Source organism: Mesoplodon mirus (assembly GCF_964341445.2).
Source record: "Mesoplodon mirus genome assembly, chromosome: 8".
Taxonomy (NCBI): domain Eukaryota; kingdom Metazoa; phylum Chordata; class Mammalia; order Artiodactyla; family Ziphiidae; genus Mesoplodon; species Mesoplodon mirus.
Genome location: NC_138984.1, coordinates 87143226 through 87166743, shown reverse-complemented (window position 1 = coordinate 87166743; position 23518 = coordinate 87143226). Strand labels below are relative to the sequence as shown.

The 23518-nt window shown below is 43.9% G+C and overlaps 1 protein-coding gene across 1 annotated transcript in view; it reads right to left on the bottom strand.

Moving 5' to 3' along the window:
* The window catches only part of RAPGEF4 (Rap guanine nucleotide exchange factor 4), a gene marked incomplete at its 5' end in the record, with an annotated part of 310415 nt that overhangs the window by 244297 nt on the left and 42600 nt on the right, over positions 1 to 23518 (bottom strand). The window contains 2 exon segments of the mRNA XM_082631169.1: positions 8519 to 8607; positions 11252 to 11394. Coding sequence (XP_082487295.1) covers positions 8519 to 8607; positions 11252 to 11394 — 232 coding nt within the window.

The window sequence follows — 23518 nt, the reverse complement described above, 5'->3', positions numbered from 1 at the left end:
AACAAATATACAACGCTTAAAAACATCTTTGTTGTATAGACAGAGGGTTAAAAAAAAAAAAAAAGCACATTTTACTTTGGGAGAGAACCAGTAAGAGACCATTTTCCAAAAATTTGGCTAAAAATCGCCAGAGAACTTTATAGAGACTGATGAAAAGATGAATAAAGTGATGACCAAGGCCAAGCTCAGCCCCATTCTCTGATCCCATGAAATGGCTGAACAACAATGTTAAACTTGCCATTTCGAATACCAAGTGCATTTCCTGCTTTTTCTATTCTAGCACTGCCCTCTTGTGGTAAAATGACAACATTGCAACCAACAACATTCCACTTTAGGCAACCAACTTTTCTTTCAAGGTAGTAATAAAAAAGCACGGAAGCCCTGCTCCTTGCCAAGCTTCGTACTAAGTGCTTTATATACATTAACTCATTTAAGGCAGGAATTAGTATCTCTAACTTACACGTGCTCTAACTTGCTTACGGTCACTCAGCAATTAAGTGGCTCTGAGGATTTCCAAAGAGGTCTGATTTAAACCATCGTGCACTGCATTAAGTAAATAGTAACACTTTAAATAAGCGTCTGTTATAGAAATATAAAAGTTTTAATGAATTAATAAAGTATCCCATTCCCTATTTTGCAGTATGAACTTCTATTTCCTCTGCAACCATCAGAAATTCTTCTTTCATATGACTGGGAAACTGTTATACTTTTTTGGTGTAAAGATTAGTTTAAAACTTTATTTTTAGGGGCTCCCCTGGTGGCGCAGTGGTTGAGAGTCCGCCTGCCGATGCAGGGGACACGGGTTCCTGCCGCGGTCCGGGAGGATCCCACATCCCACATGCCACGGAGCCGGTGGGCCCGTGAGCCATGGCCGCTGGGCCTGCGCGTCCGGAGCCTGTGCTCCGCAACGGGAGAGGCCACAACAGAGAGAGGCCCGCGTACCGCAAAAAAAAAAAAAAAAAAAAAAAAAAAAAAACCTTTATTTTTAGGATTTAAATAGTTACCATGCTAAAGAGGCTCCTCACTTATAAAATCTGCAGAGAAAAGGACCCTGTCTCTCCGCCCCCCCACGCAGAGTTGGGTATTGTCTGAGATAGTGTGGTTTTTAAAACTACTTATTGTTTTTAAGCTTCATATTTGTTTTATAACTTGTTCCAATGCTCACTCCTAACCTGAAATCCACTTAAACATGAAAAATTCCACCCATAGTATTGATATTATTCGTTCCAGTGGGAGTGTAAAATCTCTGGCTTTTAGCCCGTTAAGTTAAATAGGTGCCGGAGACAGGCAGCTTCTTGAGCACACGAGTTCAGCTGTGGGCATTTGAAGGCCTGCGCGTCCTGCTTATAGGCTTAGGTAAGAAACCGAGGGTGGGGACAGGTCTCGCTGGTAACTGGAGGATATATCCCCAGCAGAGTCTGTGCTGCCGAGTGGAAATCTACACGAGCACGTGAGCCAGGCTGTGACACTCGGGGATAGTGAAGCGGTCCGTGGGCAGGGCCCCTTGCTGGGCATTCTCAGTTTCAGGGGGTAAGACAACGCACGGCCAGGCAGGAAAACGGCTGGGCAGCTGGGAGAGGGGCCTCTGACAGCCGCGCAGGGACACAGGGGCAGGAGTACTTCCCAAGTAGGTTTTGTTTTACGGAGTAGTGGAATCAATATAAATTACAGGAAGGCGTTTCCAAGGACGGTCCCTAAAAGTTCACCGTAATAACAGGAATGGAATAATCCATGTACTTCCCAGAGTTCTTAGCCCACCCATGGTTTCAAGGCAGTAACGCAAGAAACGAAAGCACCGTGGCACCAGCTCCTCGGGGAGGGTCTCGGGCAGGTACGGCCCACATCCCTCTCCTCATCCGGAGGCTTTTGTCTCTCCCCTTCCCCGGTCCGCGCTCGAGGCCTTGGACTGGGGAGACTCAGGTGAAGAGAAGGCGGGGAAGCAGAGCGTAGGCCTAACTGCGTGAGAGGCAGAAAAGCTGGTCCCAGCCAGCGCGCGGCAGGCTCCTGTACCCCGGGGTGCCGGTCCCGAGCCAGGAGCGGACACAGGGCGGGGCAGCATCCGCGCGCCAGGTTGTGCCTCCCCGGCTGGCACACGTGTGTTTCTAAACTGACTGGGCGGGCTGACCCCAAACAAGACCAGGAGGCGAGCCATCTGGCTGCCCGCAGCCCCATGGCTTTTCCCCTCCGCTCCCCCTGCCAGAAAAGGGCCTGAAAATATATTACTACTCACCGGCGTGTTTCTGTTTTCCTCCTTCTCCCAAACGCGGAATCAAGGGCTTTCTTTGTTATAACGTTGAGTATCGGCGTGATCCCAGGGGATAAAGAACGCCCCACGCACCCCCGTAACCACCATGCGTGCGTACCGGCAGCGCCTGGGAGCAAGCGCCTTTTGTACCCGTAGTCTCCTCCCCAAGCAGATGGTCCCTCGTATGGCTAGCCTCAGCGTGGCACGAGCAGACCACTGGATTGGGGAAGGAGAAGTCAGGTGACTTACAGCTCTACGGGCTACCATTGGGTCTTCCTGAGTGGGCAACTCATTCACCTGTGACCTAAGCAAGATGCAACACAGCTGGGTCGACCTAACAGAGCGGCTCAAACAAAAGAGTGCAGGTGAAATGCTTTGCACATGATGAGATTTAATACTAATCTGCTCGTAGTGTATGGCCAATGAGAAATAAGTGTGACCCTCCACGGGAGGTCCAAAGAATTCAAGAAGAACCTGCCAAACCAATCATACAGAGAGCAAGAAGTGAGTTTTCTTACTCTGGTGAGCAGAAAAGTATAGAGGAATGATGAGAAGGGAGAAAAAGTAATATATTGAAACAGGCAGGAAAGTAACATGAATTTATGAGGCAAATAAAATACTTCTGCTCTGTGTATTCTTAAAGTTATATATAGTTATATCTTCCTATCATACAGAAGAAATAGGGTGATTTTTTTTCAGAAAAAAATTCCCCAAAAATCAATAGTACCTAATAAATGTATGCCATAAAAATACTATTCCAGAATCTGTGAAGGGTTTTCTTCCTTACGTGTTTCTTATTTCAATCAGTGGCATCACCACCCACCTCATCATCCAAGTCAGGCTCCTCCTTTTCTCTCAACCCCCTACACATGCCATCAACACCTATCCCACGCTCTAACCTAGAAACCCTTTGAAGGGATGGGCCACGCTCATTTCGCTGTGCGCGTCCAGGCCTGAAAGGTGGTGCAGGAGGGCCCACATGCCAGGGGCAGCCCAGCAGAGCGTGAGAAGCGGGCCTTCCCCAGCAGCACGCTTCAGGGGGGCTTGGAGGTTAGGGGTGGAGCTCTGAGTTCTGGGCTGGAATCGGAAATGCAGGAGGGTGGCTGCAGGAGCTGCAGGGGAAAAGCTGCTTCTCTGCACACTCATCGTTCCTGAACTGCTCAGCCCTCACTGTGTCCCTTCCCCTTCCCACCCTCCGATGACACCTGTACAACCCTGAGGGTCAAGAATCTGAGCCCTAGAATCACAAAGAACTGGCTCTGACACCTAATGGCTGTGTAACCTGTAAAATGAGACTAATAATAGCACTGAACGGGGAAGGCAATGTAGGGAATAGCCAGTGAAATACAACTTGTAAAGTGCTTTGCACAAAGCTGCCTCTAGTAGGCGCCCTGTTACCATTAGCCATTCCTGCCCTTATCTCACCATTCTGGCTCAGCCAAAACCCCACTGAGGAGCCACAACTCAGAGATAAGGTTGGCAGTTCATCACCACCATCTCCTCTGACTTCTGACTCTCAGATGAGAAGAGAGCCATGCAGGGCAGGGTGAGCCTTGAGGAAAGGAAATGGAGGGGCAGGCTAGCAAGAAAGTGCCCTAACCACTTTTGAAGATTTGACTCTTTGCTGTTACCTCATTTCTTTCCTTAATTCTCTCTTAGTCTCTTTTAACTTTTCTTCTTTTTCTTTTACTGCCCCCTGCCCACCTTTTTTTGTGTGTGAACAGCAGGAAGAACATGAAATTTGGAGTGTGTCAGTTGTGAATTCAATTCTTTTTTTTTTCTTGCCTGCATTTTATAAAACTAAAATGAGTTTATTTTGCTAAGTCAAGCAGTAAAAAGAAGGAAATACTTCTCTTTTATAGCCATGTACCTCTAAAGCCACTGTCCAGGAATTTTCCAGCACTAACATTTTTGGTTCGCAGAGACCAAAAATATGCAGATAAAGTTAGTCCCAGCAAAGATTCCACAACGTAACCAAACTTTATTTACATACACAGGGGGAAAACAAACCCATAGATTTAATACAAATTTCAAAAAATGTGGCCTCATAAAACTGTCATTCAGAGATCAGTAAGGACTGTGCTTTATCTACTTAGTGGTGGACATTAACAACTCCTCTGGGCAGACAACGGTCAACGTAGTAATTAGCCAGAAAACTGTGACGACTTGCAGTGGCTTCTTTTTCCTACAAAAATATTAATACTGCTGCATGAGGTTTCATATAATGCATGGCGACTTACTAAGTGAAAGAAATTGGAAAAAAACTTGAAATCAGGAAGTAAACAAAATTAGAGTTGCTCACATTCCAATAGGTATTTGTTAAGCATCTAGGAGGTATCCAAAATTTTTCTATAAGCCACAGAAATTTATCTTCCTTTACCAAACACAGAATTGTTGTAAAACCCAGTAAGCTTCATTTTGAAATGTCGTGTGAATTCAATTCTTAATTTAGCCACGTACATTTGTGTGGCCCCAGGAAAGTTATACCTAAGGTCTCTGAGCCTTGTTTTCAAGCCCCTGTAAAATAGGACATGAATAACTAAAGATGCAGTCAGTTAATATCCACGGAACGCCTAGCACAGTGTGACACGTGAAGGCACTTAGCAATGCTGTTGCTGGTCTCTAGGAATTCCAGGTCTTTTCTTGCTTCTCCTCCCATGGCCCATTGCCCAATCTCATTTTGCTCCCCATGATAGGGGTATAGGATGGTTAATTTTGTGTGTCAACTTGGCTAAACTAAGGTAATCAGTTGTTCAGTCAAACAGTCTATATTTTGCTATAAAAGTATTTTTTAGATGTGATTAACATTTACAATCAGTAGACTTTAAGTAAAGCAGATTACCTGCCATAATGTGGGTGGGCCTCGTCTAATCAGTTGCAGGCCTCAAGAGCACATAGGTCTCCCTTGAGGTTTCCCAAAGAAGGAATTCTGCTTCCACAATGCGACACAGAAATTCTGCCTGAGTTTCCAGCTTTTAGACTCAAGACTGCAGCATCAACTTTCACCTGAATCTCCAGCCTGCCAGTTGCCCTGAAGATTTCAAACTTGGCAGTCCCCACAATCACATAAACCAATTCCTTAAAAGAAATATCTGTCTCTATCTATCTATCTATCTATTTATCTATCTATCCACCTATCTATCCATCCATCTATCTATCTTCCTACCTATCTTTCTATCTGTCTTTCTATCTATCTGTCTATCTCCTGTTGGCATTGCTTGGCATCCTGTTGGCATCCTGTTGGCAAACCCTCACTTACATAGGATACTACTCTGATTGGCTAACCCATAGACCTGATGTGGCCACATCACTAGTGGGCAGAGACCAGAGTCCATTACAAGGCTAGAGCAGCTAGAAATGGTTTTTTTTGTTTCTCCCCTTTGAGCAACTTGCCACGAGAGAAGATTCAGCCATCTCACTCATTCTCCTTAGCTTCTTCCCTCCGTGTGGCTGAAAGCCTGTCTTGCCCATCAGAGCTGGCTAGAAGGCTAGGATCACTGTCTGTCTCAGGCTACTCTTGGGAGGGTTGGAGGATGTAGAGGTCAATGCGTTTTCCTTGTTTCTTAGTGACTCTCCAAATCAATTCAGAAAACTCTGGTTGGACATTATGGTTGGACTCTGTGAAGTACACAGAGGAGGCAATAAGCCAGCTTTGGTATAAAACAAATTCCTAACAAAGTAAGAGAACAGCAAGCCCAGGTCAGGAAAGTTCTCTGCATTGGGGCTGAGGTCAAAACCACAGCTAAAATCTAAAGTTAAAAGTTTACTAAATTTTTTTTTTAAACCCACAGCTAATAACAAAGTGTTGCTCAGTTATTCTTGGCTGGAACCCCATGGTGATCCAGGGTAACACTCCAGCAGCCTCTGGCCAAATACTATTCTAATACCATCAAAATCTCATGCCAGCTTTTTTTTTTTTTTTTTTTTTTTTTTGCGGTACGCGGGCCTCTCACCGCTGTGGCCTCTCCCGTTGCGGAGCACAGGCTCCAGACACGCAGGCTCAGCGGCCATGGCTCACGGGCCCAGACGTTCCGCGGCACCTGGGATCCTCCCGGACCGGGGCACGAACCCAGGCTCCCTGTGTCGGCAGGCAGACTCCCAACCACTGCGCTACCAGGGAAGGCCCATGCCAGCTTTTAACATCTGAGGTGTCAGCACATCACTGCTGATGTTATTTATCATCCCTTAGGAACATCTGCTCTGCTTTTTAAAATTCTTTCCTCATCTCTCTTGCTTATATTTCTTGCCTTCTCACATTTCTCCTCCTTAATTTGCATCTTCCTTCCCTTTCCTCTCTTTCCTCAACTTTCTCTTTTCAACTTTCCACCCACACCATCATTACTCATTCAGGACCATGCAGAGGAGGAAGGAAAATCATCCTCTTCTAGGTCCTGTCCCCTCTGCACATCCACGGAGGTGCGACCGGGTGAAGGTAAGCATCAGGGGCAGCTGTGAGCAAAGAGGGCCGGAGGGGACCCACCAGGACAGCAGTCTGCAGGTAAAAGGTGTGCAGAGATGCAGGACGTGGGGTGATCTGAAAGGATGAGAAGTAGCCGAGAGAGGGAAATCACATGCCTCATCATGTTTCTTCGGAGTCAAATAGTACAGAGGGTTGGCTAAGAGTATATGTTCAGGTGCCTAAGCCCTTGGGTTTTCATCTTGGTTCCCCTAATTTCTAGCTACGTTACTTGGAGCAAGTTAGTTAATCCCTTGAGGCCTTAGTTTCCTCATCTGTAAAATGAAGCAGTAATGTGACCTACCTCATAGGGTTATTGTGAGGATTAAAGGAGTAAACACCTATTAAGTGCTTAGAACACTGCCTAGCACATAACAAATATCCAAGAATTGCTAGCTGTCCTCAGTCCCACTGGGAAACGGAGGCAGCTTACAAGAATCAAAACCCACCTCCCCCGTTGGGCCGCTCTGAAATCCAAGAGGAAACTGGCCCTGTGAGAGAGGGGAGAGGGACAGTACCATTGAGGCTAGCGGGCACAGAGTCCAGGCAGTTTCTCATGGAACTTTTGATGCACTCGTGCATAGAAAAGGTACACTATTGGTTAAGTAGAACTTGGGCACTGGCCTGAGATCCTAAGCGTCCATAACAATGGGTGGAACACAGGCACCTATACTCCAAACTTCAAATGTCCACTTACCAACCATCCGCTTGTTAGATGGTAACTGCCCACAACTCCAACACACACACAAGTTCCTACAAAATTTAAACCTCAAGTTGAGGACGTCATGAATGTTTCTCACGTTTGAAGTGTGCCACATCTGGAGAAGGCTCAGAAGCACTGTCTTAAACATGGTACTTGGCTGGAGATTATTTGTCCCTTTAACTGATTCTCTGATGTTTCTTGCTATTTCTTTCTGATTCTGTAGTTAGCCAATTCTCTTCTTTCAGTTTTTATCTGAATCCTGAATATGTGAATATAAACTTGGAACATTCTCATACTGAAGCTTGACGGTAGCCTCTAGAGGGGTGTCCTTTTGAGATGAGAGGTTCTTGGCTCTAAATAGGAAGGTTCTGTACATTTAGGCCACATGGAATAATGACGGAGCAAAAGTCACTGCAGATATGAAAGGAGGCTCTGGGTCCAATTTTAAATTCACAAATATTATGGGGTGGAGGGCAAGAAGAATATGAGTTTTATCTACTAGGATGCCAAGCTCCTCAGAGGTGACTAATTAAGATAAAGGAAGCCTGTGCTGCACTTTAGAAAAAAAAGTATTAGTGGCCCTCCCACATTTGACAAGTTGAGGTAGAGAAAAAGTGAGGGATATTTGGGGGACTGCACCGACCACGTTTCCCCTGCATTGCTGGAGCTCTTAAAAGGCTGACAAGGGGATCCCTTCTAGGACGGAGAAAAGTCAGGAAACCAGACAGAGGAGGATCTAAGGACAAACCTCGGAAGAGTTGCTTCTCCTTCCCCTTTGCTCACATTTCACCTTATGTAACTGAAGTTTCTCACTGCAATGGACTTGTTTGCATTTTCCAAATAGAGAGCAAGCTCCTGGAGAACAGCCCATGCACTCCTGCATTTCATGTCCCCACACCTGGCGCCATACTCAAATCATGGAAGACATTCACTATATATGTTTCTTGAGTAACTTAATAAAGGAATTCAACACATACTTGCTGAACTCCTTACTGTGGGAAAGAGGAAGTGGCTTGGAAAATGTAATTTTGATGGCCTACAAGACAGAGGGATAATGTATCATTTAAAAGTAATAACTCTTACTTTAAGACAAAAAAAGAATAAGGTATCTTACCTGGTGACTGCTGGTCTCAGAAACTTTAACATCCAAAGACCCTGCCAGGACAGCATACCAGTTGGTTCCAATATCACCCTGGCGAAATACTGGAAAAGAAACAGCCATGTAAGTAGACCAAATATAAGTTGGTTTTACCATGTAACCTGATAGTTGCTCACTGGCTATTGTGAGCCTAACTTGGACCTAGATGAGCTTACCAACCTTCCTCTATCTGTTCCCACCAGAACATGCCATAATTTTCTTTCCCTCTTCTATCAACAAAGCTATATCCTATTTATTCAACGTTCCATGAAGTAGAACTCTATTAAACAGAACTCTTTCATATTTACAGAGCAGCAATAAGGGATGATAACCCTAAATGTTATAAGAGCCTTTGAATGTAAGAAGAATTGACTGGTATTCTCTGTAATTTATCTTAAATATACTTCTCTGTATTGTGATTCTTGGAAAATTATTACTCTAGATGGGGCACATGTTAATAAGACTATGGGACTCAACAAAACTAGCTCACCACCCCAATTTCCCAAATCTATTTATATTAAAAGCAACATGCTTTCTAGAATAGAACGTCTCCTTTTAAGCTAACCAATGGCTGATTAAGAAAAATAAAATCTGTTTTAAAAATTTTAACTACTGTATTTTCATTGTCCATTTTCTTGTTTATTTTATAAATTCACTGCTTTTAGGCATTATGAGTTAACTACTCTCTGGAAATGATTCTCATCAGAAATTTCTGAACTTAATTTTGCTTTACTTTTGTAATCTCAGAGAGAAAACATTTAGTTATTTAAAGAGAACCTTAGTTCTCATATCCATGTTAAGACCAGTAGTTTGGAAAGTCATTCTGAAACACTGGTTCAAAAATCTCATACAAACCCAACTATCCTTTTAAATATCCTAGCTAAATAACTAGATGGAATGATCTGATATTTTAAAGTTCTTTTCACAGAGTCAGAAGTCAAGTGGCTCAATGAAAAATCACATGACAACTCAGTGGGACAGTTAAGTTCTGGCAAGGCTAGTGCTCACTGCATAAGAGGAAGCTTCTGGGAGCCATAATTAATGATGACAAGCTGTTGTAAACTCTCTGACCGAGACATGCTGTGGAAAGGCAAGAACAATAGCATCCTACCAAGTGCAATGATAAGCTTAAGATGGGGGATTGCTGAGCTTATAGCTGGCCTCTCGAGGAACTCTGCTATCCCTAGCCTTTGTAAGGGACTTATTTTAGAGCTAGGGCTTTGCCTTTCATGAACTTCTTGGCCCCCAAAGACATTATCATTTGCCAATCAAATTCACATTACACATCACAGAAGATTCACTTTGAAAATGGCCTTAAGAAATAGAAAACAGAGTCTCATCTCTAAAAGAATGAAGTTCCCGCTATCAGTAAGAATAAAAATATTGGTTTGAAAACCATACGTATGGATGATTTTTTTAATAGAAGTATGACTATGTTTTCACATGTGTGCATATGGGAAAACACCTTGAAGAACACATACAAAATGTGAATATCAATCTCTGGATTTGGGGATCGTAGGTGATTTTTATTTTGTCTTCTACTAAATTTTCTACAGTGATGTTGTGACAGATCCTGATAGGTTCCCACTCAGAATCATGCCCGCCCTTCCTCCTATTTAACTGAACATGGATTTTATACAAGTTCCCACCCTACTCTAATGGGCCAAGTATTTCTTCCCTAGCTCCACTGGGGTAACCATGATTGGTCTAAATCAGCCATGGTGATTCCATGATCTCTGCCAGTGATTGGTTTAAAGATGGGCACATGATGCAATTCTGGCCAATGAAACAATACAGGAAGTCTGCTGGGGGATTCTGAAAAAGAGACAAGAAATAGTCCTTCAGCAGGAATGTTTTGTATCAGCACACGATCCTCCAACTGCTGTAGTTAGTTGTCTTAGAACCATTTGGGACAAATCTGAGTACAAATGCCAACACCTGAGGATGCATAGCAAAAACAAATAAACCAACAAAAAAGATGGGAGGAACCTGGGACCTTAATAATGTCATTGAGTCACTAAATCAACCAACCCTGAAGCCATCCTACTTCAGGACTGCTTACACATGAGTAATTGATTTTCCCTCCTTGTATGAGTTATTACTCAAGCCAGCTGGATGGGAGTTTTCTGTTACCGCAGTATAAAGCATCCCAACAGATGGACTAGCACTACTTTTTTAATGAGAAAATACTTGTTTTTTTTTTTAATGCAGCCGTCACCCTATCATTTTACTCTCCCTACCCCTTTGGTCACGTCTGGTATAGACGTTATCACTGAGGTTAATTTGAAACATTGCTATTGTAAAATAAGCTATGCTTTAATTTTTTAAATTACTATTATCATTAGTTAAGAGACCTTTTATCTTATTTAATATCCTGCTGGCTCCCATATTTCTTGGGTTACAGAAAATAATTATATATTAGAATTTCTAAGGATACTGCTGAATATGTAAATCAGTACATCCTTCTAGCTCCATCTGGAAAGTAGGCTGCCCTGGAAGAACCATTTACATGCTGTGGATGAAGGAGTTAAGGAAATGCCTACATGGAACTGAATAAATAAAGGAGAGGGAAATGTCAACCTCATATCTTTGACTGAAGCTCAAATATTTGGCACATAGATACCCCATTTGCTATCCATCCCCACAGGGTAACCACAAATGAGCACAAACTTATACATGAAAACACACCACTGGAGTTGCATTTCTTACATGTTATTCCTTTTTCCAGATTCTCATAATAACCACATAAACAAATCTGATGAAGGAGATTTGGGTGAAATTTCTCAAAAGCTTTAACTTCTTTCAGCCGTGTGAAGATTATATCCACATCTTCACTGGATCGTTCTAATGGTCTATAAAGGGGAGAAAAGGCACAAGGCTATATCAGAAAGAACTTACTTGAGTCAACATGCATTATTCTAACTATATTCAAATTTTTGCAAATATACCAACTGCAAATATTTATCTCCCTATAACCATTATAAATATTTCCGGGCCTTTGTCAACTGTTCACCTTAAATCACAAATACTGCAGATGGTGTGATATTGTGATTTACAATAAAAAATATAAAATAGTAAGAAATAAGAAATTGTTCACTGTTCCTTGTACAGGGCTCCTAAAACTCTTGTAATTTCTTATATGAGAGCCACAGGGGCCTCTTCAGTTATAATATTTGGCCTCTTGTCCTCAGTTCCTGAAATGCTTAAGAGCCATAAAAGTGAAATGGGTGTCAAGCCCCTTTCCACCACAACCAAGTTTATGTTAATGAAGGGACTTTGGGAAAACTCCTAGGTAACCTAAGGATGGAGACTGGCTGCCTGGAGAACCACTCATGTGATTAGAGAGTTGGAACTTTCAGCCGCACCCCTTGATGTGGGGGTGAAGGGGCTGGAAATTGAGTTCAGTCACCAATGGCCGATCAATTTCATCAAGCATGCCTAAGTAATGAAGACTCCATAAAAATCCCTGAACAACGGGGTTCAGAGAGCTTCTGGGTTGGTGAACACTTGGAAATGTGGGGAGAGTGGCACTGGGAGAGGGCATGGAAGCTCCATGCCCCTTCCCATACTTTGCCTGTACACCTCTTCCATCTGGCTGTTCCCAAGCTACACCCTTTCATAGTAAAACTAGCAAGTAATTGTTTCCCTGAGTTCCGTGAACTGCTCTAGCAAATTCATCGAACTCAAAGAGGGGTTTGTGGAAACCTCCAATTTATAGCCAGTCAGTCCGAAGCACAGATAACAACTTGGACTTGCAGCTGACATCTGAAGTTGCATGTGTGTGTGGGCAGGGAGCAGTTTTGTGGGACCGAGCCCTGTGGGATCTGATGTTATCTCCAGGTAGACAGTGTCAGAATTGAGTTGAATTGTAGGACAGCCCGCTGGTGTCACAGAATTACGTAATGTGTGGAAAACCCACACACCTGGTATCAGAAGTGTAGGGAATATGGTAGTAACATGAGGGTAAGGGAAACACAGGAGGAGGAGTTTTCCTTTACAGATGGCTATACTTACTCAAAATTGAGGTCCCAAACACAAATGCCTGCCGGAGCCTATTAGGTAAAGTAAATGATTGTACAAAGAGGCAAATATAAGGAAAAAAATCTCTACTATACAAAATCAGTGGTAAAAGCAAAGACAAATTGCAAACTGCAGAGGTGGGACTGTCGACAGGGAGCAGGCCTTATCAGCTATTTTCCTAATCACTGGTTTTCTGTGGAAACACGGGGCCAGACGTCATATATTTCAGTTGTTCAGGGAAAGATATCTAGATGTTTGTTCACATTTCTTAAACATTGTGTGGGCCACACACAAAATATCTATGGACTAGATCCAACTTGTTGACCATCGTTTTGTATTCTCTGGATTAAGACGAACCGGAGAACTAAACAAAAATGGGATAGTTTTACAGATTATCTAAACTATTTTCTTTCTTTTCTTGGAGCCGTTTTCCAGGTCTATTTGTTCTTTGATAGATATGTCACGTTATACAGAAAGTATTCACCTCCTAAGTGACCCAGAACATTCTGGGATCAGAGGAAATGAGGAGGGCCAGGATGCGACTGAGACAGGTAATGCTCACCAAATTCCCATGTGTTCCCTGACATTTACCGGCTTCCTTTGTAGTTATGTTGGAGCCATGTTCTGGCCAGTGGACTGTGAACAAATCTGGCACGCATCACTTCTGAGGTGAAACTGTTAAGAGCCAGCCTCAGCCACAACTCTGCAGTGTGTGATGGGTTATTGTGTCCCTCCCTCCAAATATGCTAAAGCCCTAATACCCGGTACCCATGAGTGTGACCTTATTTGGAAATAGGGTCTTCGCAGATGCAATCAAATTAGGATGAGGTCACACTAGAGTAGAGTGGGCCATAATCCAAGGACTGGTGTCCTTACAAAAAGAAGGAAATTTGGAAACAGACACAGGGAAGATGGCCAGGTGCAGGCAGAGGCAGAGGCAGGAGTGACGCGTCTCTAAGCCAAGAAACACCAAGCATTGATGGCAGCCACCAGAAGCTGGAAGGAGACAAGGAAGGATACTCCTGAGAGCCTTCACGAGGACTTGGCTCTGACGACACCTTGATCCTGGACTTCTAGCCTCCAGAATCATAAGAGAACACATTTCTGTTGTTTCATCCCACCTAGTGTGTGGTCCCTTGTTTCAGTAGCCCTAGGAAACTGATGAGAAGGCAGCTGCTTCAGATGCTACAGCCGCAAGATGGAGACTTTGTCTAAGTGACAAATAAACCGCCACTGTGTGAAGCCCCGAGATTTTGGTTGGGGGAGGGGGAGTGTTCTTAATACAGCATCACCTAGACTAACATAGAGGTCAGGACTACATGTGCCAGAGTCCAAGGAACTTGGGACATTATCAGAGGAAGACAGATCCCACCATGAGAGAGGCACATTTTTGGAGGACATGAGCAGGTGACCTGTCACTAAGGGGAAGACCTAAGACACAGCTTTCATGAGTTTAATTGAGAGGCTCTTCCCCCACCCCTGTCACACTTTCAGGCCCAAGATAACTAGATTCGAGGAATCTGCTTACGACCTCGGCGGGCCTCCCAATTAACCTCTACTCAAAGGGCCTGAGTTCTGCTTCCCAGGGAAGAGGGAGGAAAATCCGGATGCGTTAGTGCCAGTTTATGAGATGACCAAGTGTCCGGAAGAGCTGAGAGCTTTGCAGGCTTCCCAGGGAAGGTACAGTACGCTGGGCACAGGGCCTCTTTCCGCCTCTTGTCCCTTTGGAAGGGCCTTATGAACTCCCTACCAGAAGCCATGTTCTCAAAGGTCAAGGGGCTCTGAAACAGGTGCCAGAATTTCAGCAGTTAATAAAGGGGTGCAGACAACTTTCACTGAGAGCCTTTGAGTGTCCGGTGGGAAAGCATTTCCCAAGCAGTGAAGGTGCAGTGGCTGGCAGAGCTACCCTCGAAAGCTCTCACCAGCGGAGCGCATTTCATGGGAAGCAGTGTCAGCGCGAGCAGGGGTAACACCCAGCCACAGCAAGCAGCCGTGTGAACCCCACCGGGCTCCGCTACAGAAGCGCTGGCACTAGCCTGCAGGCCCAAAGCAATGGCAACATTTAAGTCAACCGGAGGGGGGTTCACAAGGACCAGATGAGCTGGAAATTGGCTGGACATTGATAGGGTGGATTCTACTTAGTTACACAGGAAAAGAGGTAGAGATTAGAATCCATCTTCCATCAGGAAGGAAAGCAGCATCCCATCCTGTTTATTCTCCCCAGAGCATGTTCCATATTAGGAAGGCAGACCAGGGAGGCCTAAAAACATTTTTGGCCCAACACCCTCCAGAAGAAACTGAAAGCAGCAGGAAAAAAAAAAAAAAAAAGCACTCACCTACTTCCATACAGACCAAAACAAGCACAAAAGAACTTCAAGATTCATAACCAGATTGTGTGAGGCCAAGTGACAAAAGACACTTGGAAAGACAGAGTTAATGTGAGATAACCGGGACAAGTATGAAACCTTTCTTCCTGAGATTTTCTGTGGGCACCCCAAAATTGGGTCCTAATAATGTCTCCCCCATTGTTTAAACATTCAAGCCACAGAAACTATGAAAAGCAATGTTTTCTCTGTCGTTCATGGAGTGGGGAAAATTCCATTCAGCTATTAATGGACATCTTTACCAACCCACCTCTGTAACCTACCACAGGTGATAATCCTTCTGTTGCCCCACTTCTCTTGGGAATCTATAATTTCCTAATGCCACATACATTCTCCTCTCTGCAGAGGTCATGCCTGGTACTTCCTTCACAGATCCCATGGTACTCAGTAGAGGGCCAAGCACACAAGAAGTCCTTGGATGTGACGTTCTATAGTGACCTCAAACTGGACTCACCTTCTCTCCGACACCTGCCACTGCCCCTGCACTCCTTACTGCCATGCATGGAGCAGGCTCGTCCTCTCTCACCATGTCCAGGTAATTCTACCAACTCAGTGTCTCTCAAATCCATCTCCACTTCTTAACCCCTCCGGCCACGGCCTCATTTGAGTGTGAATGAACGGCACGTGAAACATGTACTGGGCTAGCAAGCTGAAGGGCATGGCAGTCCCTAGGAACCTGGAGAACTTGGGTTCCATCTAATAGTCAGCAGAAGTATTTGAAGCAGGAGGGTGGAATGACTGGATGTACATTTTGGAAAGATCACCTTGACTGCAAGTAAAGGCAGGTGGGAGAGTGTGAAGACCAACAGCTAAGAGACCAGTCAGGAAGCTCTTGCAGTATTTCAAAATGATGATGCAGGTTTCTCTAATTATAGCTCACTCTATGCTCTTTTCCTTAATAACTGCGTAATCTGGTGCCCTAAGTAAAAGTTCCAAGTTCAGAGAAGTTATTTTCCTTAGCCAACCCTCTGACACCCAGGACCCTTGTTTTAAATCACTTTTTCTTAAAACTTCACATTTAAAATATGTTCATACTAGAGAGTGGACTTGAGGATATGGGGAGGGGGAAGGGTAAGCTGTGACAAAGTGAGAGAGTGGCATGGACATATACACACTACCAAAGGTAAAATAGATAGCTAGTGGGAAGCAGCCGCATAGCACAGGGAGATCAGCTCGGTGCTTTGTGACCGCCTGGAGGGGTGGGATAGGGAGGGTGGGAGGGAGGGAGACGCAAGAGGGGAGAGATATGGGAACATATGTATATGTATAACTGATTCACTTTGTTATAAAGCAGAAAATAACACATCATTGTAAAGCAATTATACTCCAATAAAGATGTAAAAAAAAAATGTTCAAACAGCAGTAGAAAGATTCATTTACAAAAGAAGACACTGTGGTAGGCAGGATCCTAGGGTGACCCCAATGACCCACATCCTTATATAATCCCCTTAAGGGTAGGCAGAAGCTCTAATTTACTTTTTGTCAATAGAATATGGGAAAAGTGTAGAGATATCACTCCCATGATACATTACAATATAAAGCAAAGTTAAAGAGATTTTGCAGATATAATTAAGGTCCCTAACCAATTGACTTTAAGTTAATCACAAGGAAGATTTCTCCCAAGTGGGCCTGACCTAATCAAGCAAGTCCTTTAAAAGAGGGTAGAAGAAGTAGGAGATTCTTTTTTTTTCAATTAAAAAAAATTATTTATTTATTTTTGGTTGCATTGGGTCTTCACTGCTGTGCACAGGCTTTCTCTAGTTACATTGAGTAGGGGCTACTCTTCATTGTGGTGTGCGGTCTTCTCATCACGGTGGCTTCTCTTGTTGCAGAGCACAGGCTCTAGGCACGTGGGCTTCAGTAGTTGTGGCATGCAGGCTCAGTAGTTGTGGCTCGAGGGCTCTAGAGAGCAGGCTCAGTAGTTGTGGCTCACTGGCTTAGTTGCTCCGTGGCATGTGGGATCTTCCCAGACCTGGGAATCAAACTCATGTCCCCTGCACTGGCAGGCAGATTCTTAACCACTGTGCCACCAAGGAACTCCCAAAGTAGGAGATTCTTTTGCTGGCCTTGAAGAAGGAAGCTGCCATGTAGCAAAAGGGCTACGTGGCAAGGAATATATGAGGCCCCTGGCTGACAGCCAGCAAGAAAACAGGGACCTCAGTCCTACAACTGCAAGGAACTGAATTCTACCAACAACCAAGTGAGCTCAAAAGAGGTCCCCAAGTCCAGATAGGGACACAGCCCAGTCAGCACCTTGATTTCAGCAGAGAATGCAGACAAGCATGCCTAGGCTCCTGCCCCACAGAATTGATGAGGTAATAAAGGTGTGATGTTTTGGGCCACTAGGTTGTGGTGATTTGTTACACAGCAATAGAAAACTAATACAGACACAAAGTCTTTTCTCACCCTGACTCAGTTCCTTATGACCAGCTTAGGGTTCACTTCGTTCACAGAGCTTTTCCTTACAACGTTCTCATCCTTCTCTTAAGTCCAATTGATATCATTTCTTTTTGGAATCTTATCACATTATTTTACTCTTTCACATGTCATGCATGCAACTTCTGTCTTCTTGGAGATACCATCATTCTTCTATCCATTCATTTGGTGAATACTATTTGGATCTTATTTTTTATTAACTACTGAATCACTGTTTTCCTGCCTTGTTTTATTTTTTTCTTCTCATGGTTCTTTAGCTCTTCAGGATGAATTTTACTGTCCATCATTGAAAACTGTCTAAATCAGACAGCAAGGTCAGACAGAGGTTAACCCATCTAAGTTAAAAAGGCACAAACTAAAACCACTGTCGATAAAATAAAATTCTTTTAAGTATTATATAAATTGTAATGGTAAATAATGCCTATTAGCATTACAAAAAAGATAATTTTATTAGAATGTGTTTATGATTTTGAAAGGAGTGGTTTTAACAACTTATTTATAACTTTTTATCACATCTACCTTTCAAATTAATGGCACTCAAATAAACAAGACTTAACTTTGCAATATGAATTATCAAAATCTATGGAATTATAAATGACTCTCCACCAAACACAACTTTTCATGAATACACATTCAATTTATTTATCCATTCAGTAAACTGTATTGCTTTCCTACCTTACATCAGATACCTTTCACTGGAAGAACAGAGGTGAGCAACACACCAACCCTACCCACCGGGAGCTCACAATCCAGTGGGGAAGGGAGCCACATAACCAAAATTAGAATACTGTATGGTAAGTACTGTAACATGGGTACCCACAATGTTCTGGGCTGCACCTTGTTTTACTACAAAGAAGGCAAACATAGAAACTACCGAAGTCAGGTGTATGAGGGACAGCAAAGGTTCTGGATTCCAGGTGCTACCTACGTGTATTATGCAATGTGAAAATTTAATGTGCTCTTAAATTTTAATTCAGTCAGCTCAGGATTATCTAGGGACTAATTAACCAGTTTCTGGATTAGTCAGAGCACAAAATAATAACACACAGGCATCTGTGGGGAAAAATGTACAATAACTATAAAATCAGCAAAACATCTCCTCTTAGATGACTTCTGTTGCTTGACTATATGATAATCAATATGCAAATCCTCTGCCGTGAGGTGGGCCCCACCCTCACCAATCTGCTGAGTAAGCCCCCCCTCCTCCCTCACCTCCCATAGAATCTCTGGGGGACCTTTCAGGACAGTGGATCCCAACACCCAGCAGTCAGACCTGTGGGAGGCGTGCAGGAAGTAGATGAAGAGGGAAAGGAAAGGAGGGAAGGGAGGCAAAGTGCTCTCTGCCCAGCTGCCTTCCCATAGTCGTGAACAGAAGGCTCATCCAAGAAATGGACAATAACAGGCTGTAACAGTACCGTCATGTTGTGGCAATGTATATAGTGTTTAATTTCCTCAACACTTCACTTGTATTTTTTCTAAATTTCCAGATGTCTTCTGAAGATCAGTAAATGTATTTCAGAACATTGGGTGTAATGCTAAATAAATACATTTGCATTAAAACGACTGCGGTTTGTTTTGTCTCCTTGTGCTTTAACAGTAACTTATGGTTATAAAGAGCTAGTCCCCACTCCTAATGAACTGTTAAGTCCGAGAAAGTACATGGGAGCTTTATAAATTATAAAGGGCTACAGAAGCTATTCTTATTATGAGTACCATCAGCTTCATCATCATCGTTAGCCACAAAGACCTTTTAAAAGAAGTATCTGATGAAAGCAACAAATAAAGTGCTTAAAAACATATGTTAGAATTCTCTTGTATTTTTGGAAGGGTTTATAGATAGGTGTGCATGTATATTTTTTTCTCTCTATTATAACAGTAAGATCTCAAACAATATGTACTTGATAATCTCGTCCTTTTCATAACACTTTTAACTTTTTAAAAGGCTTTGAAATGTTCATCGCACAGCCCTGTTAAATGAAGCAGGTATTCTGAACCCTGTTTTTCCAGCAAAAACATTTTACACAGAGGCTAGGTAAGTATTAGTATGCTAAAATCATGTGTGTATAATGCCAATGATGACGTGGATATATCAAAAGTCTTTGAAGCTCAAGATGTTTACCACTTATCATGTTAACTTTAATTATATGATTATTAACCACTTAGAATACTGAAATGTTGACTCTTTACTAATTACAAGTTTTCCCAACAACGTCAACAAAATTCAGAAAGAAGGTGTTGAAAATGCATTCATTCAATCTGCGTGTCTGTATGAGAGAAGAAAGTACTCAGGTGATACAAAGAGCATGGTTCCTGCACTGAGGAAGTTCAAACTGAGTTAGGGAGAATTGTACACATACAGCAATTATCAAGGTGAAATATAGTAAGGAGTGCAATTAAAATAGGAAAGAAGGAAATATGAATTCAGAAGAAGAACAGATATCACTGATGGATGCAAGTTCTACAAAGACTTCATGAAGGCACTATTGTAAATTCTTCCTAAAATCAGTTCTTTCTTGTTTCTCTTTTTACATCTATAGTACCACCATTTTTGCGTCATTTATTCCTAAAAAATGTGGTGTGTCAGTAGGGCTCCTCTCCCTAGAGACCTGTTCTATTGACTTTTCTCCCTATGAGTTTCTTACCCACCAACCTCTTAACACACACACACAGATACACACATGCATATCCATATGTACAGAGATGTATACACACAGATGCAGACACACAGTTTGTATATGTACAAACTCATATACAAACACACACGGATAGATTCTTTGTTGACCAAACTGTGGTCAGACTCCTGAACCTTTTCCTAGACCCATCTGTGTACTTCTTTGTAAAATGCAGTTTTAGCAAGAACCTTGCTAAAGAGTCAGTTTAACCATAACCTCCCCACTCCTGATGTCTGACCACCCTCCATATCCGATTGGGTTTCTCATCCTCCGTCATCCCCCCGACGATATCGGATCACCCTTGTCTTCAGCAAGAATCCCATCGGGTCAATTTAGCCAGAATCCTCCTTACCCTTGATGTTTCCTCTCAGTAATTTTCCAGCCACTGACTTCCTCCCACCCCCCGACACCTTGCTCCTTGGCTGTAAATTGCCACTTGTCTATGCTGTGTTCGGAGTTGAGCCCAATCTCTCTCCCCCGCTGCAAACTCCTATGGTGGTGGTCCCTATGCCTGACTCAATGGCCCTGAATAAAGTCTGCTTACTACCTTTAACAAGACTCAGTGCCTTTTTTTTTTTTAACATACATTTATTTATTTATTTATTTATTTATTTATTTATTTATTTTTGGCTGCGTTGGATCTTCGTTGCTGCTCGGGGTCTTGCTCTAGTTGCGGCGAGCGGGGGTTACTATTTGTTGCGGTGCGCAGGCTTCTCATTGCGGTGGCTTCTCTTGTTGCGGAACATGGGCTCTAGGCGTGCGGGCTTCAGTAGCTGCAGCACGCAGGCTCAGTAGTTGTGGCATGTGGGCTCCGTAGTTGTGGCTCGCGGGCTTAGCTCCTCTGCGACATGTGGGATCTTCCCGGACCAGGGCTCAAACCCGTGTCCCCTGCACTGGCAGGCGGATTCTCAACCACAGCATCACCATCTTTTCCTTTAACGTCACACACACAACCAGCCACTCCCACACACACATGAGCACACCCCTCAACTCAACCAACTGCCAAAATTCTCTCTTGTCTACTGATTCTGCCCATGTTCAGGGTGACTCTCAGAAAAAAATCCCCTTGCTGGACCCCAGGTGCAACTGCAGCTTTTTATCCTCACAGCTGAGACTGTCACAAGGTACACCATGACCTCTGTGACTCTTCCAAAATATGGCCTGCATGTCAGCCACCAGGGAGCAGAACGTGTTAAGTCTGCACATTTCTGGCCTGATGTCTCCCTATTTAGAAATCATGCCCACTTGCTTTTATGTCTCTATAAAAGAGTGAAGAGAAAACGGCCCCCCAGGGTCCCAAATGAGATAAGAGAGTTGTGACTGGAGGTCACCAGGGGCCACCATTTTGGCCCTGAGCAGAGCAACAGGAGGAGTCAGAATACTTCCACCTCTCTTTTGCAGGTGACCAGTGTGTCATCTGTCCTACCGAGAGAGCTACGCCAGCTCTGGGGCCCAGGGCTCTTTGGACTGTTGAAAAAGCCTGTCTTCAGGCCGAGGCCAGGACCAGCCTTGCTAATATCTAAATAAGGCTGATCCTAGGGCTTCCCTGATGGCGCAGTGGTTAAGAATCTGCCTGCCAATGCAAGGGACACGGGTTCAAGCCCTGGTCCGGGAAGATCCCATATATCACGGAGCAACTAAGTCCGTGCACCACAACTACTGAGCCTGCGCTCTACAGCCTGCGCGCCACAACTAATGAAGTCTGTGTGCCTAGAGCCTGTGCTCCACAACAAGAGATGCCACTGCAACGAGATGCCCACGCACCACAACAAAGAGTAGCCCCCACTCGCTGCAACTAGAGAAAGCACGCGTGCAGCAACAAAGACCCAGTGCAGCCATAAATAAATAAATAAATGAAATTTATTTTTTTAAAAACGGCTGATCCTGCATTTATTAGTGAAAAGAGAGAGGGAAACCTTTTGACTCAGACTCAGGGTGCTGTAATTTGTCTTGTTACAAATACAAAATCAAAGTATGGGCTTGCCCAGTTTTAGCAGACCCTTTTCTAGATAACAGGTAATGCAGGACTATGATCCTAGGAAGAACAGAAGCACAAGAGGTGATCCACACAATAACCTTGATGCCTTGCCTGGAGATACTTTCTGGAACACAGGCAGAGAGGGAGAGCCCAAGTAGAGCATGGCAGTCTCATGGGGCTAGTGGGGCAGTAATTAGAATTCAGGAATGCTGAAGTAGATGAAATCTGCAGTGAAGTGAACCAGAGAGAGGGAAGCAGTTCATAGAAAGGGCTCCAAAATTTAGCAGAGGGGTCTTCTTGACTCAATAGCTGCAAATGTGCAGACCAGTACTCATGGAGAAGCCTGGGAGGCAATGGCTCCTGGGGAGTAGAAGCTGAATGGAGACTCTGGAAGCCATACGGTGCTGAGAGATATAGCAGTCCTGACCAGCCAGAGTAGACAGACCCCACCCATCACCCTGGACATTCAACTGAGACTCAAAGAAGGTCATTCTAGCCTCAAACCTAGAACTACCCTAGCAAGGCTTAAAAATAAGTCTCAAAAGAAACAAGACTCAATAGAAACCTACTGATTGGTCAATAAGTTACCTGCCTATGAAAACAGAAGGTGACATACTTTAAAGAAAGTAACAAACTCCAGACTCTCAATATGAGAGGATCATAATGTCTAGCATACAATCAGAAATTACCATGTATGTGAGGGAACAGGGAAATGTGACTCATAATCAGGAAAGAGTCAATAGAAACAGACCCAGAGATGATAGGGATGGTGAAAATACCAAACAAAGACTTTAAAACAGCTATTATAAATATGTTTAAGGACTTAGAAGAAAAGATTAGCATAAGGAGTGAAGAGATAGGGAATATCAGTAGCAAAACAGATACTCTCAAAAAAGAAGCAAATGAAGATTCTAAAACTGAAAAATACAAAATATGAAAAGAAAAAATATTCATTGGATGGGATTAAGAGTAGATTGGGAGGGCAGAGTCAAGATGGCGTACTAGGAGGACACGGAATTCGCGTCTCCTCACAACTAGGGCACGTACCAGGCACCAGTGGGGGACCAACAGACACCTAAGGGGACGGGAGGAAACCCCAGCAACCGGGTAGGAGGTGGGGTGTGGGGGAGTGAAGGGGGAGGAGAAGTGGAGGCAGGAGGGGACTGGCTCCCCAGAGGGGCAGCTAGGGGAGGGGAAGGGATCCCATGCCCGAAGGGGGAAATTGGGGAACCACTGGGAGGGCAGAAGATCAAAAGGGAGCATGGCCAGGTCTTCCCTGCCCACGTGGGCCCCCAGGAACCTGCTGAGATCCTGGGCCTGATCCTCTGCCCAGCTAGGCCACCTCCAGCCATGTGGGTCCTGAGGGAGTGGGAGGGAGGGAAGGAGGAGCAAAAGTAACGCACAGACTGCTGGGACAGCACCCCTGAGGGGGGCTGGGGGAGGGGAGGAGTTCCTACACCCAGTGGGACCCACCCACAGTTAGGGG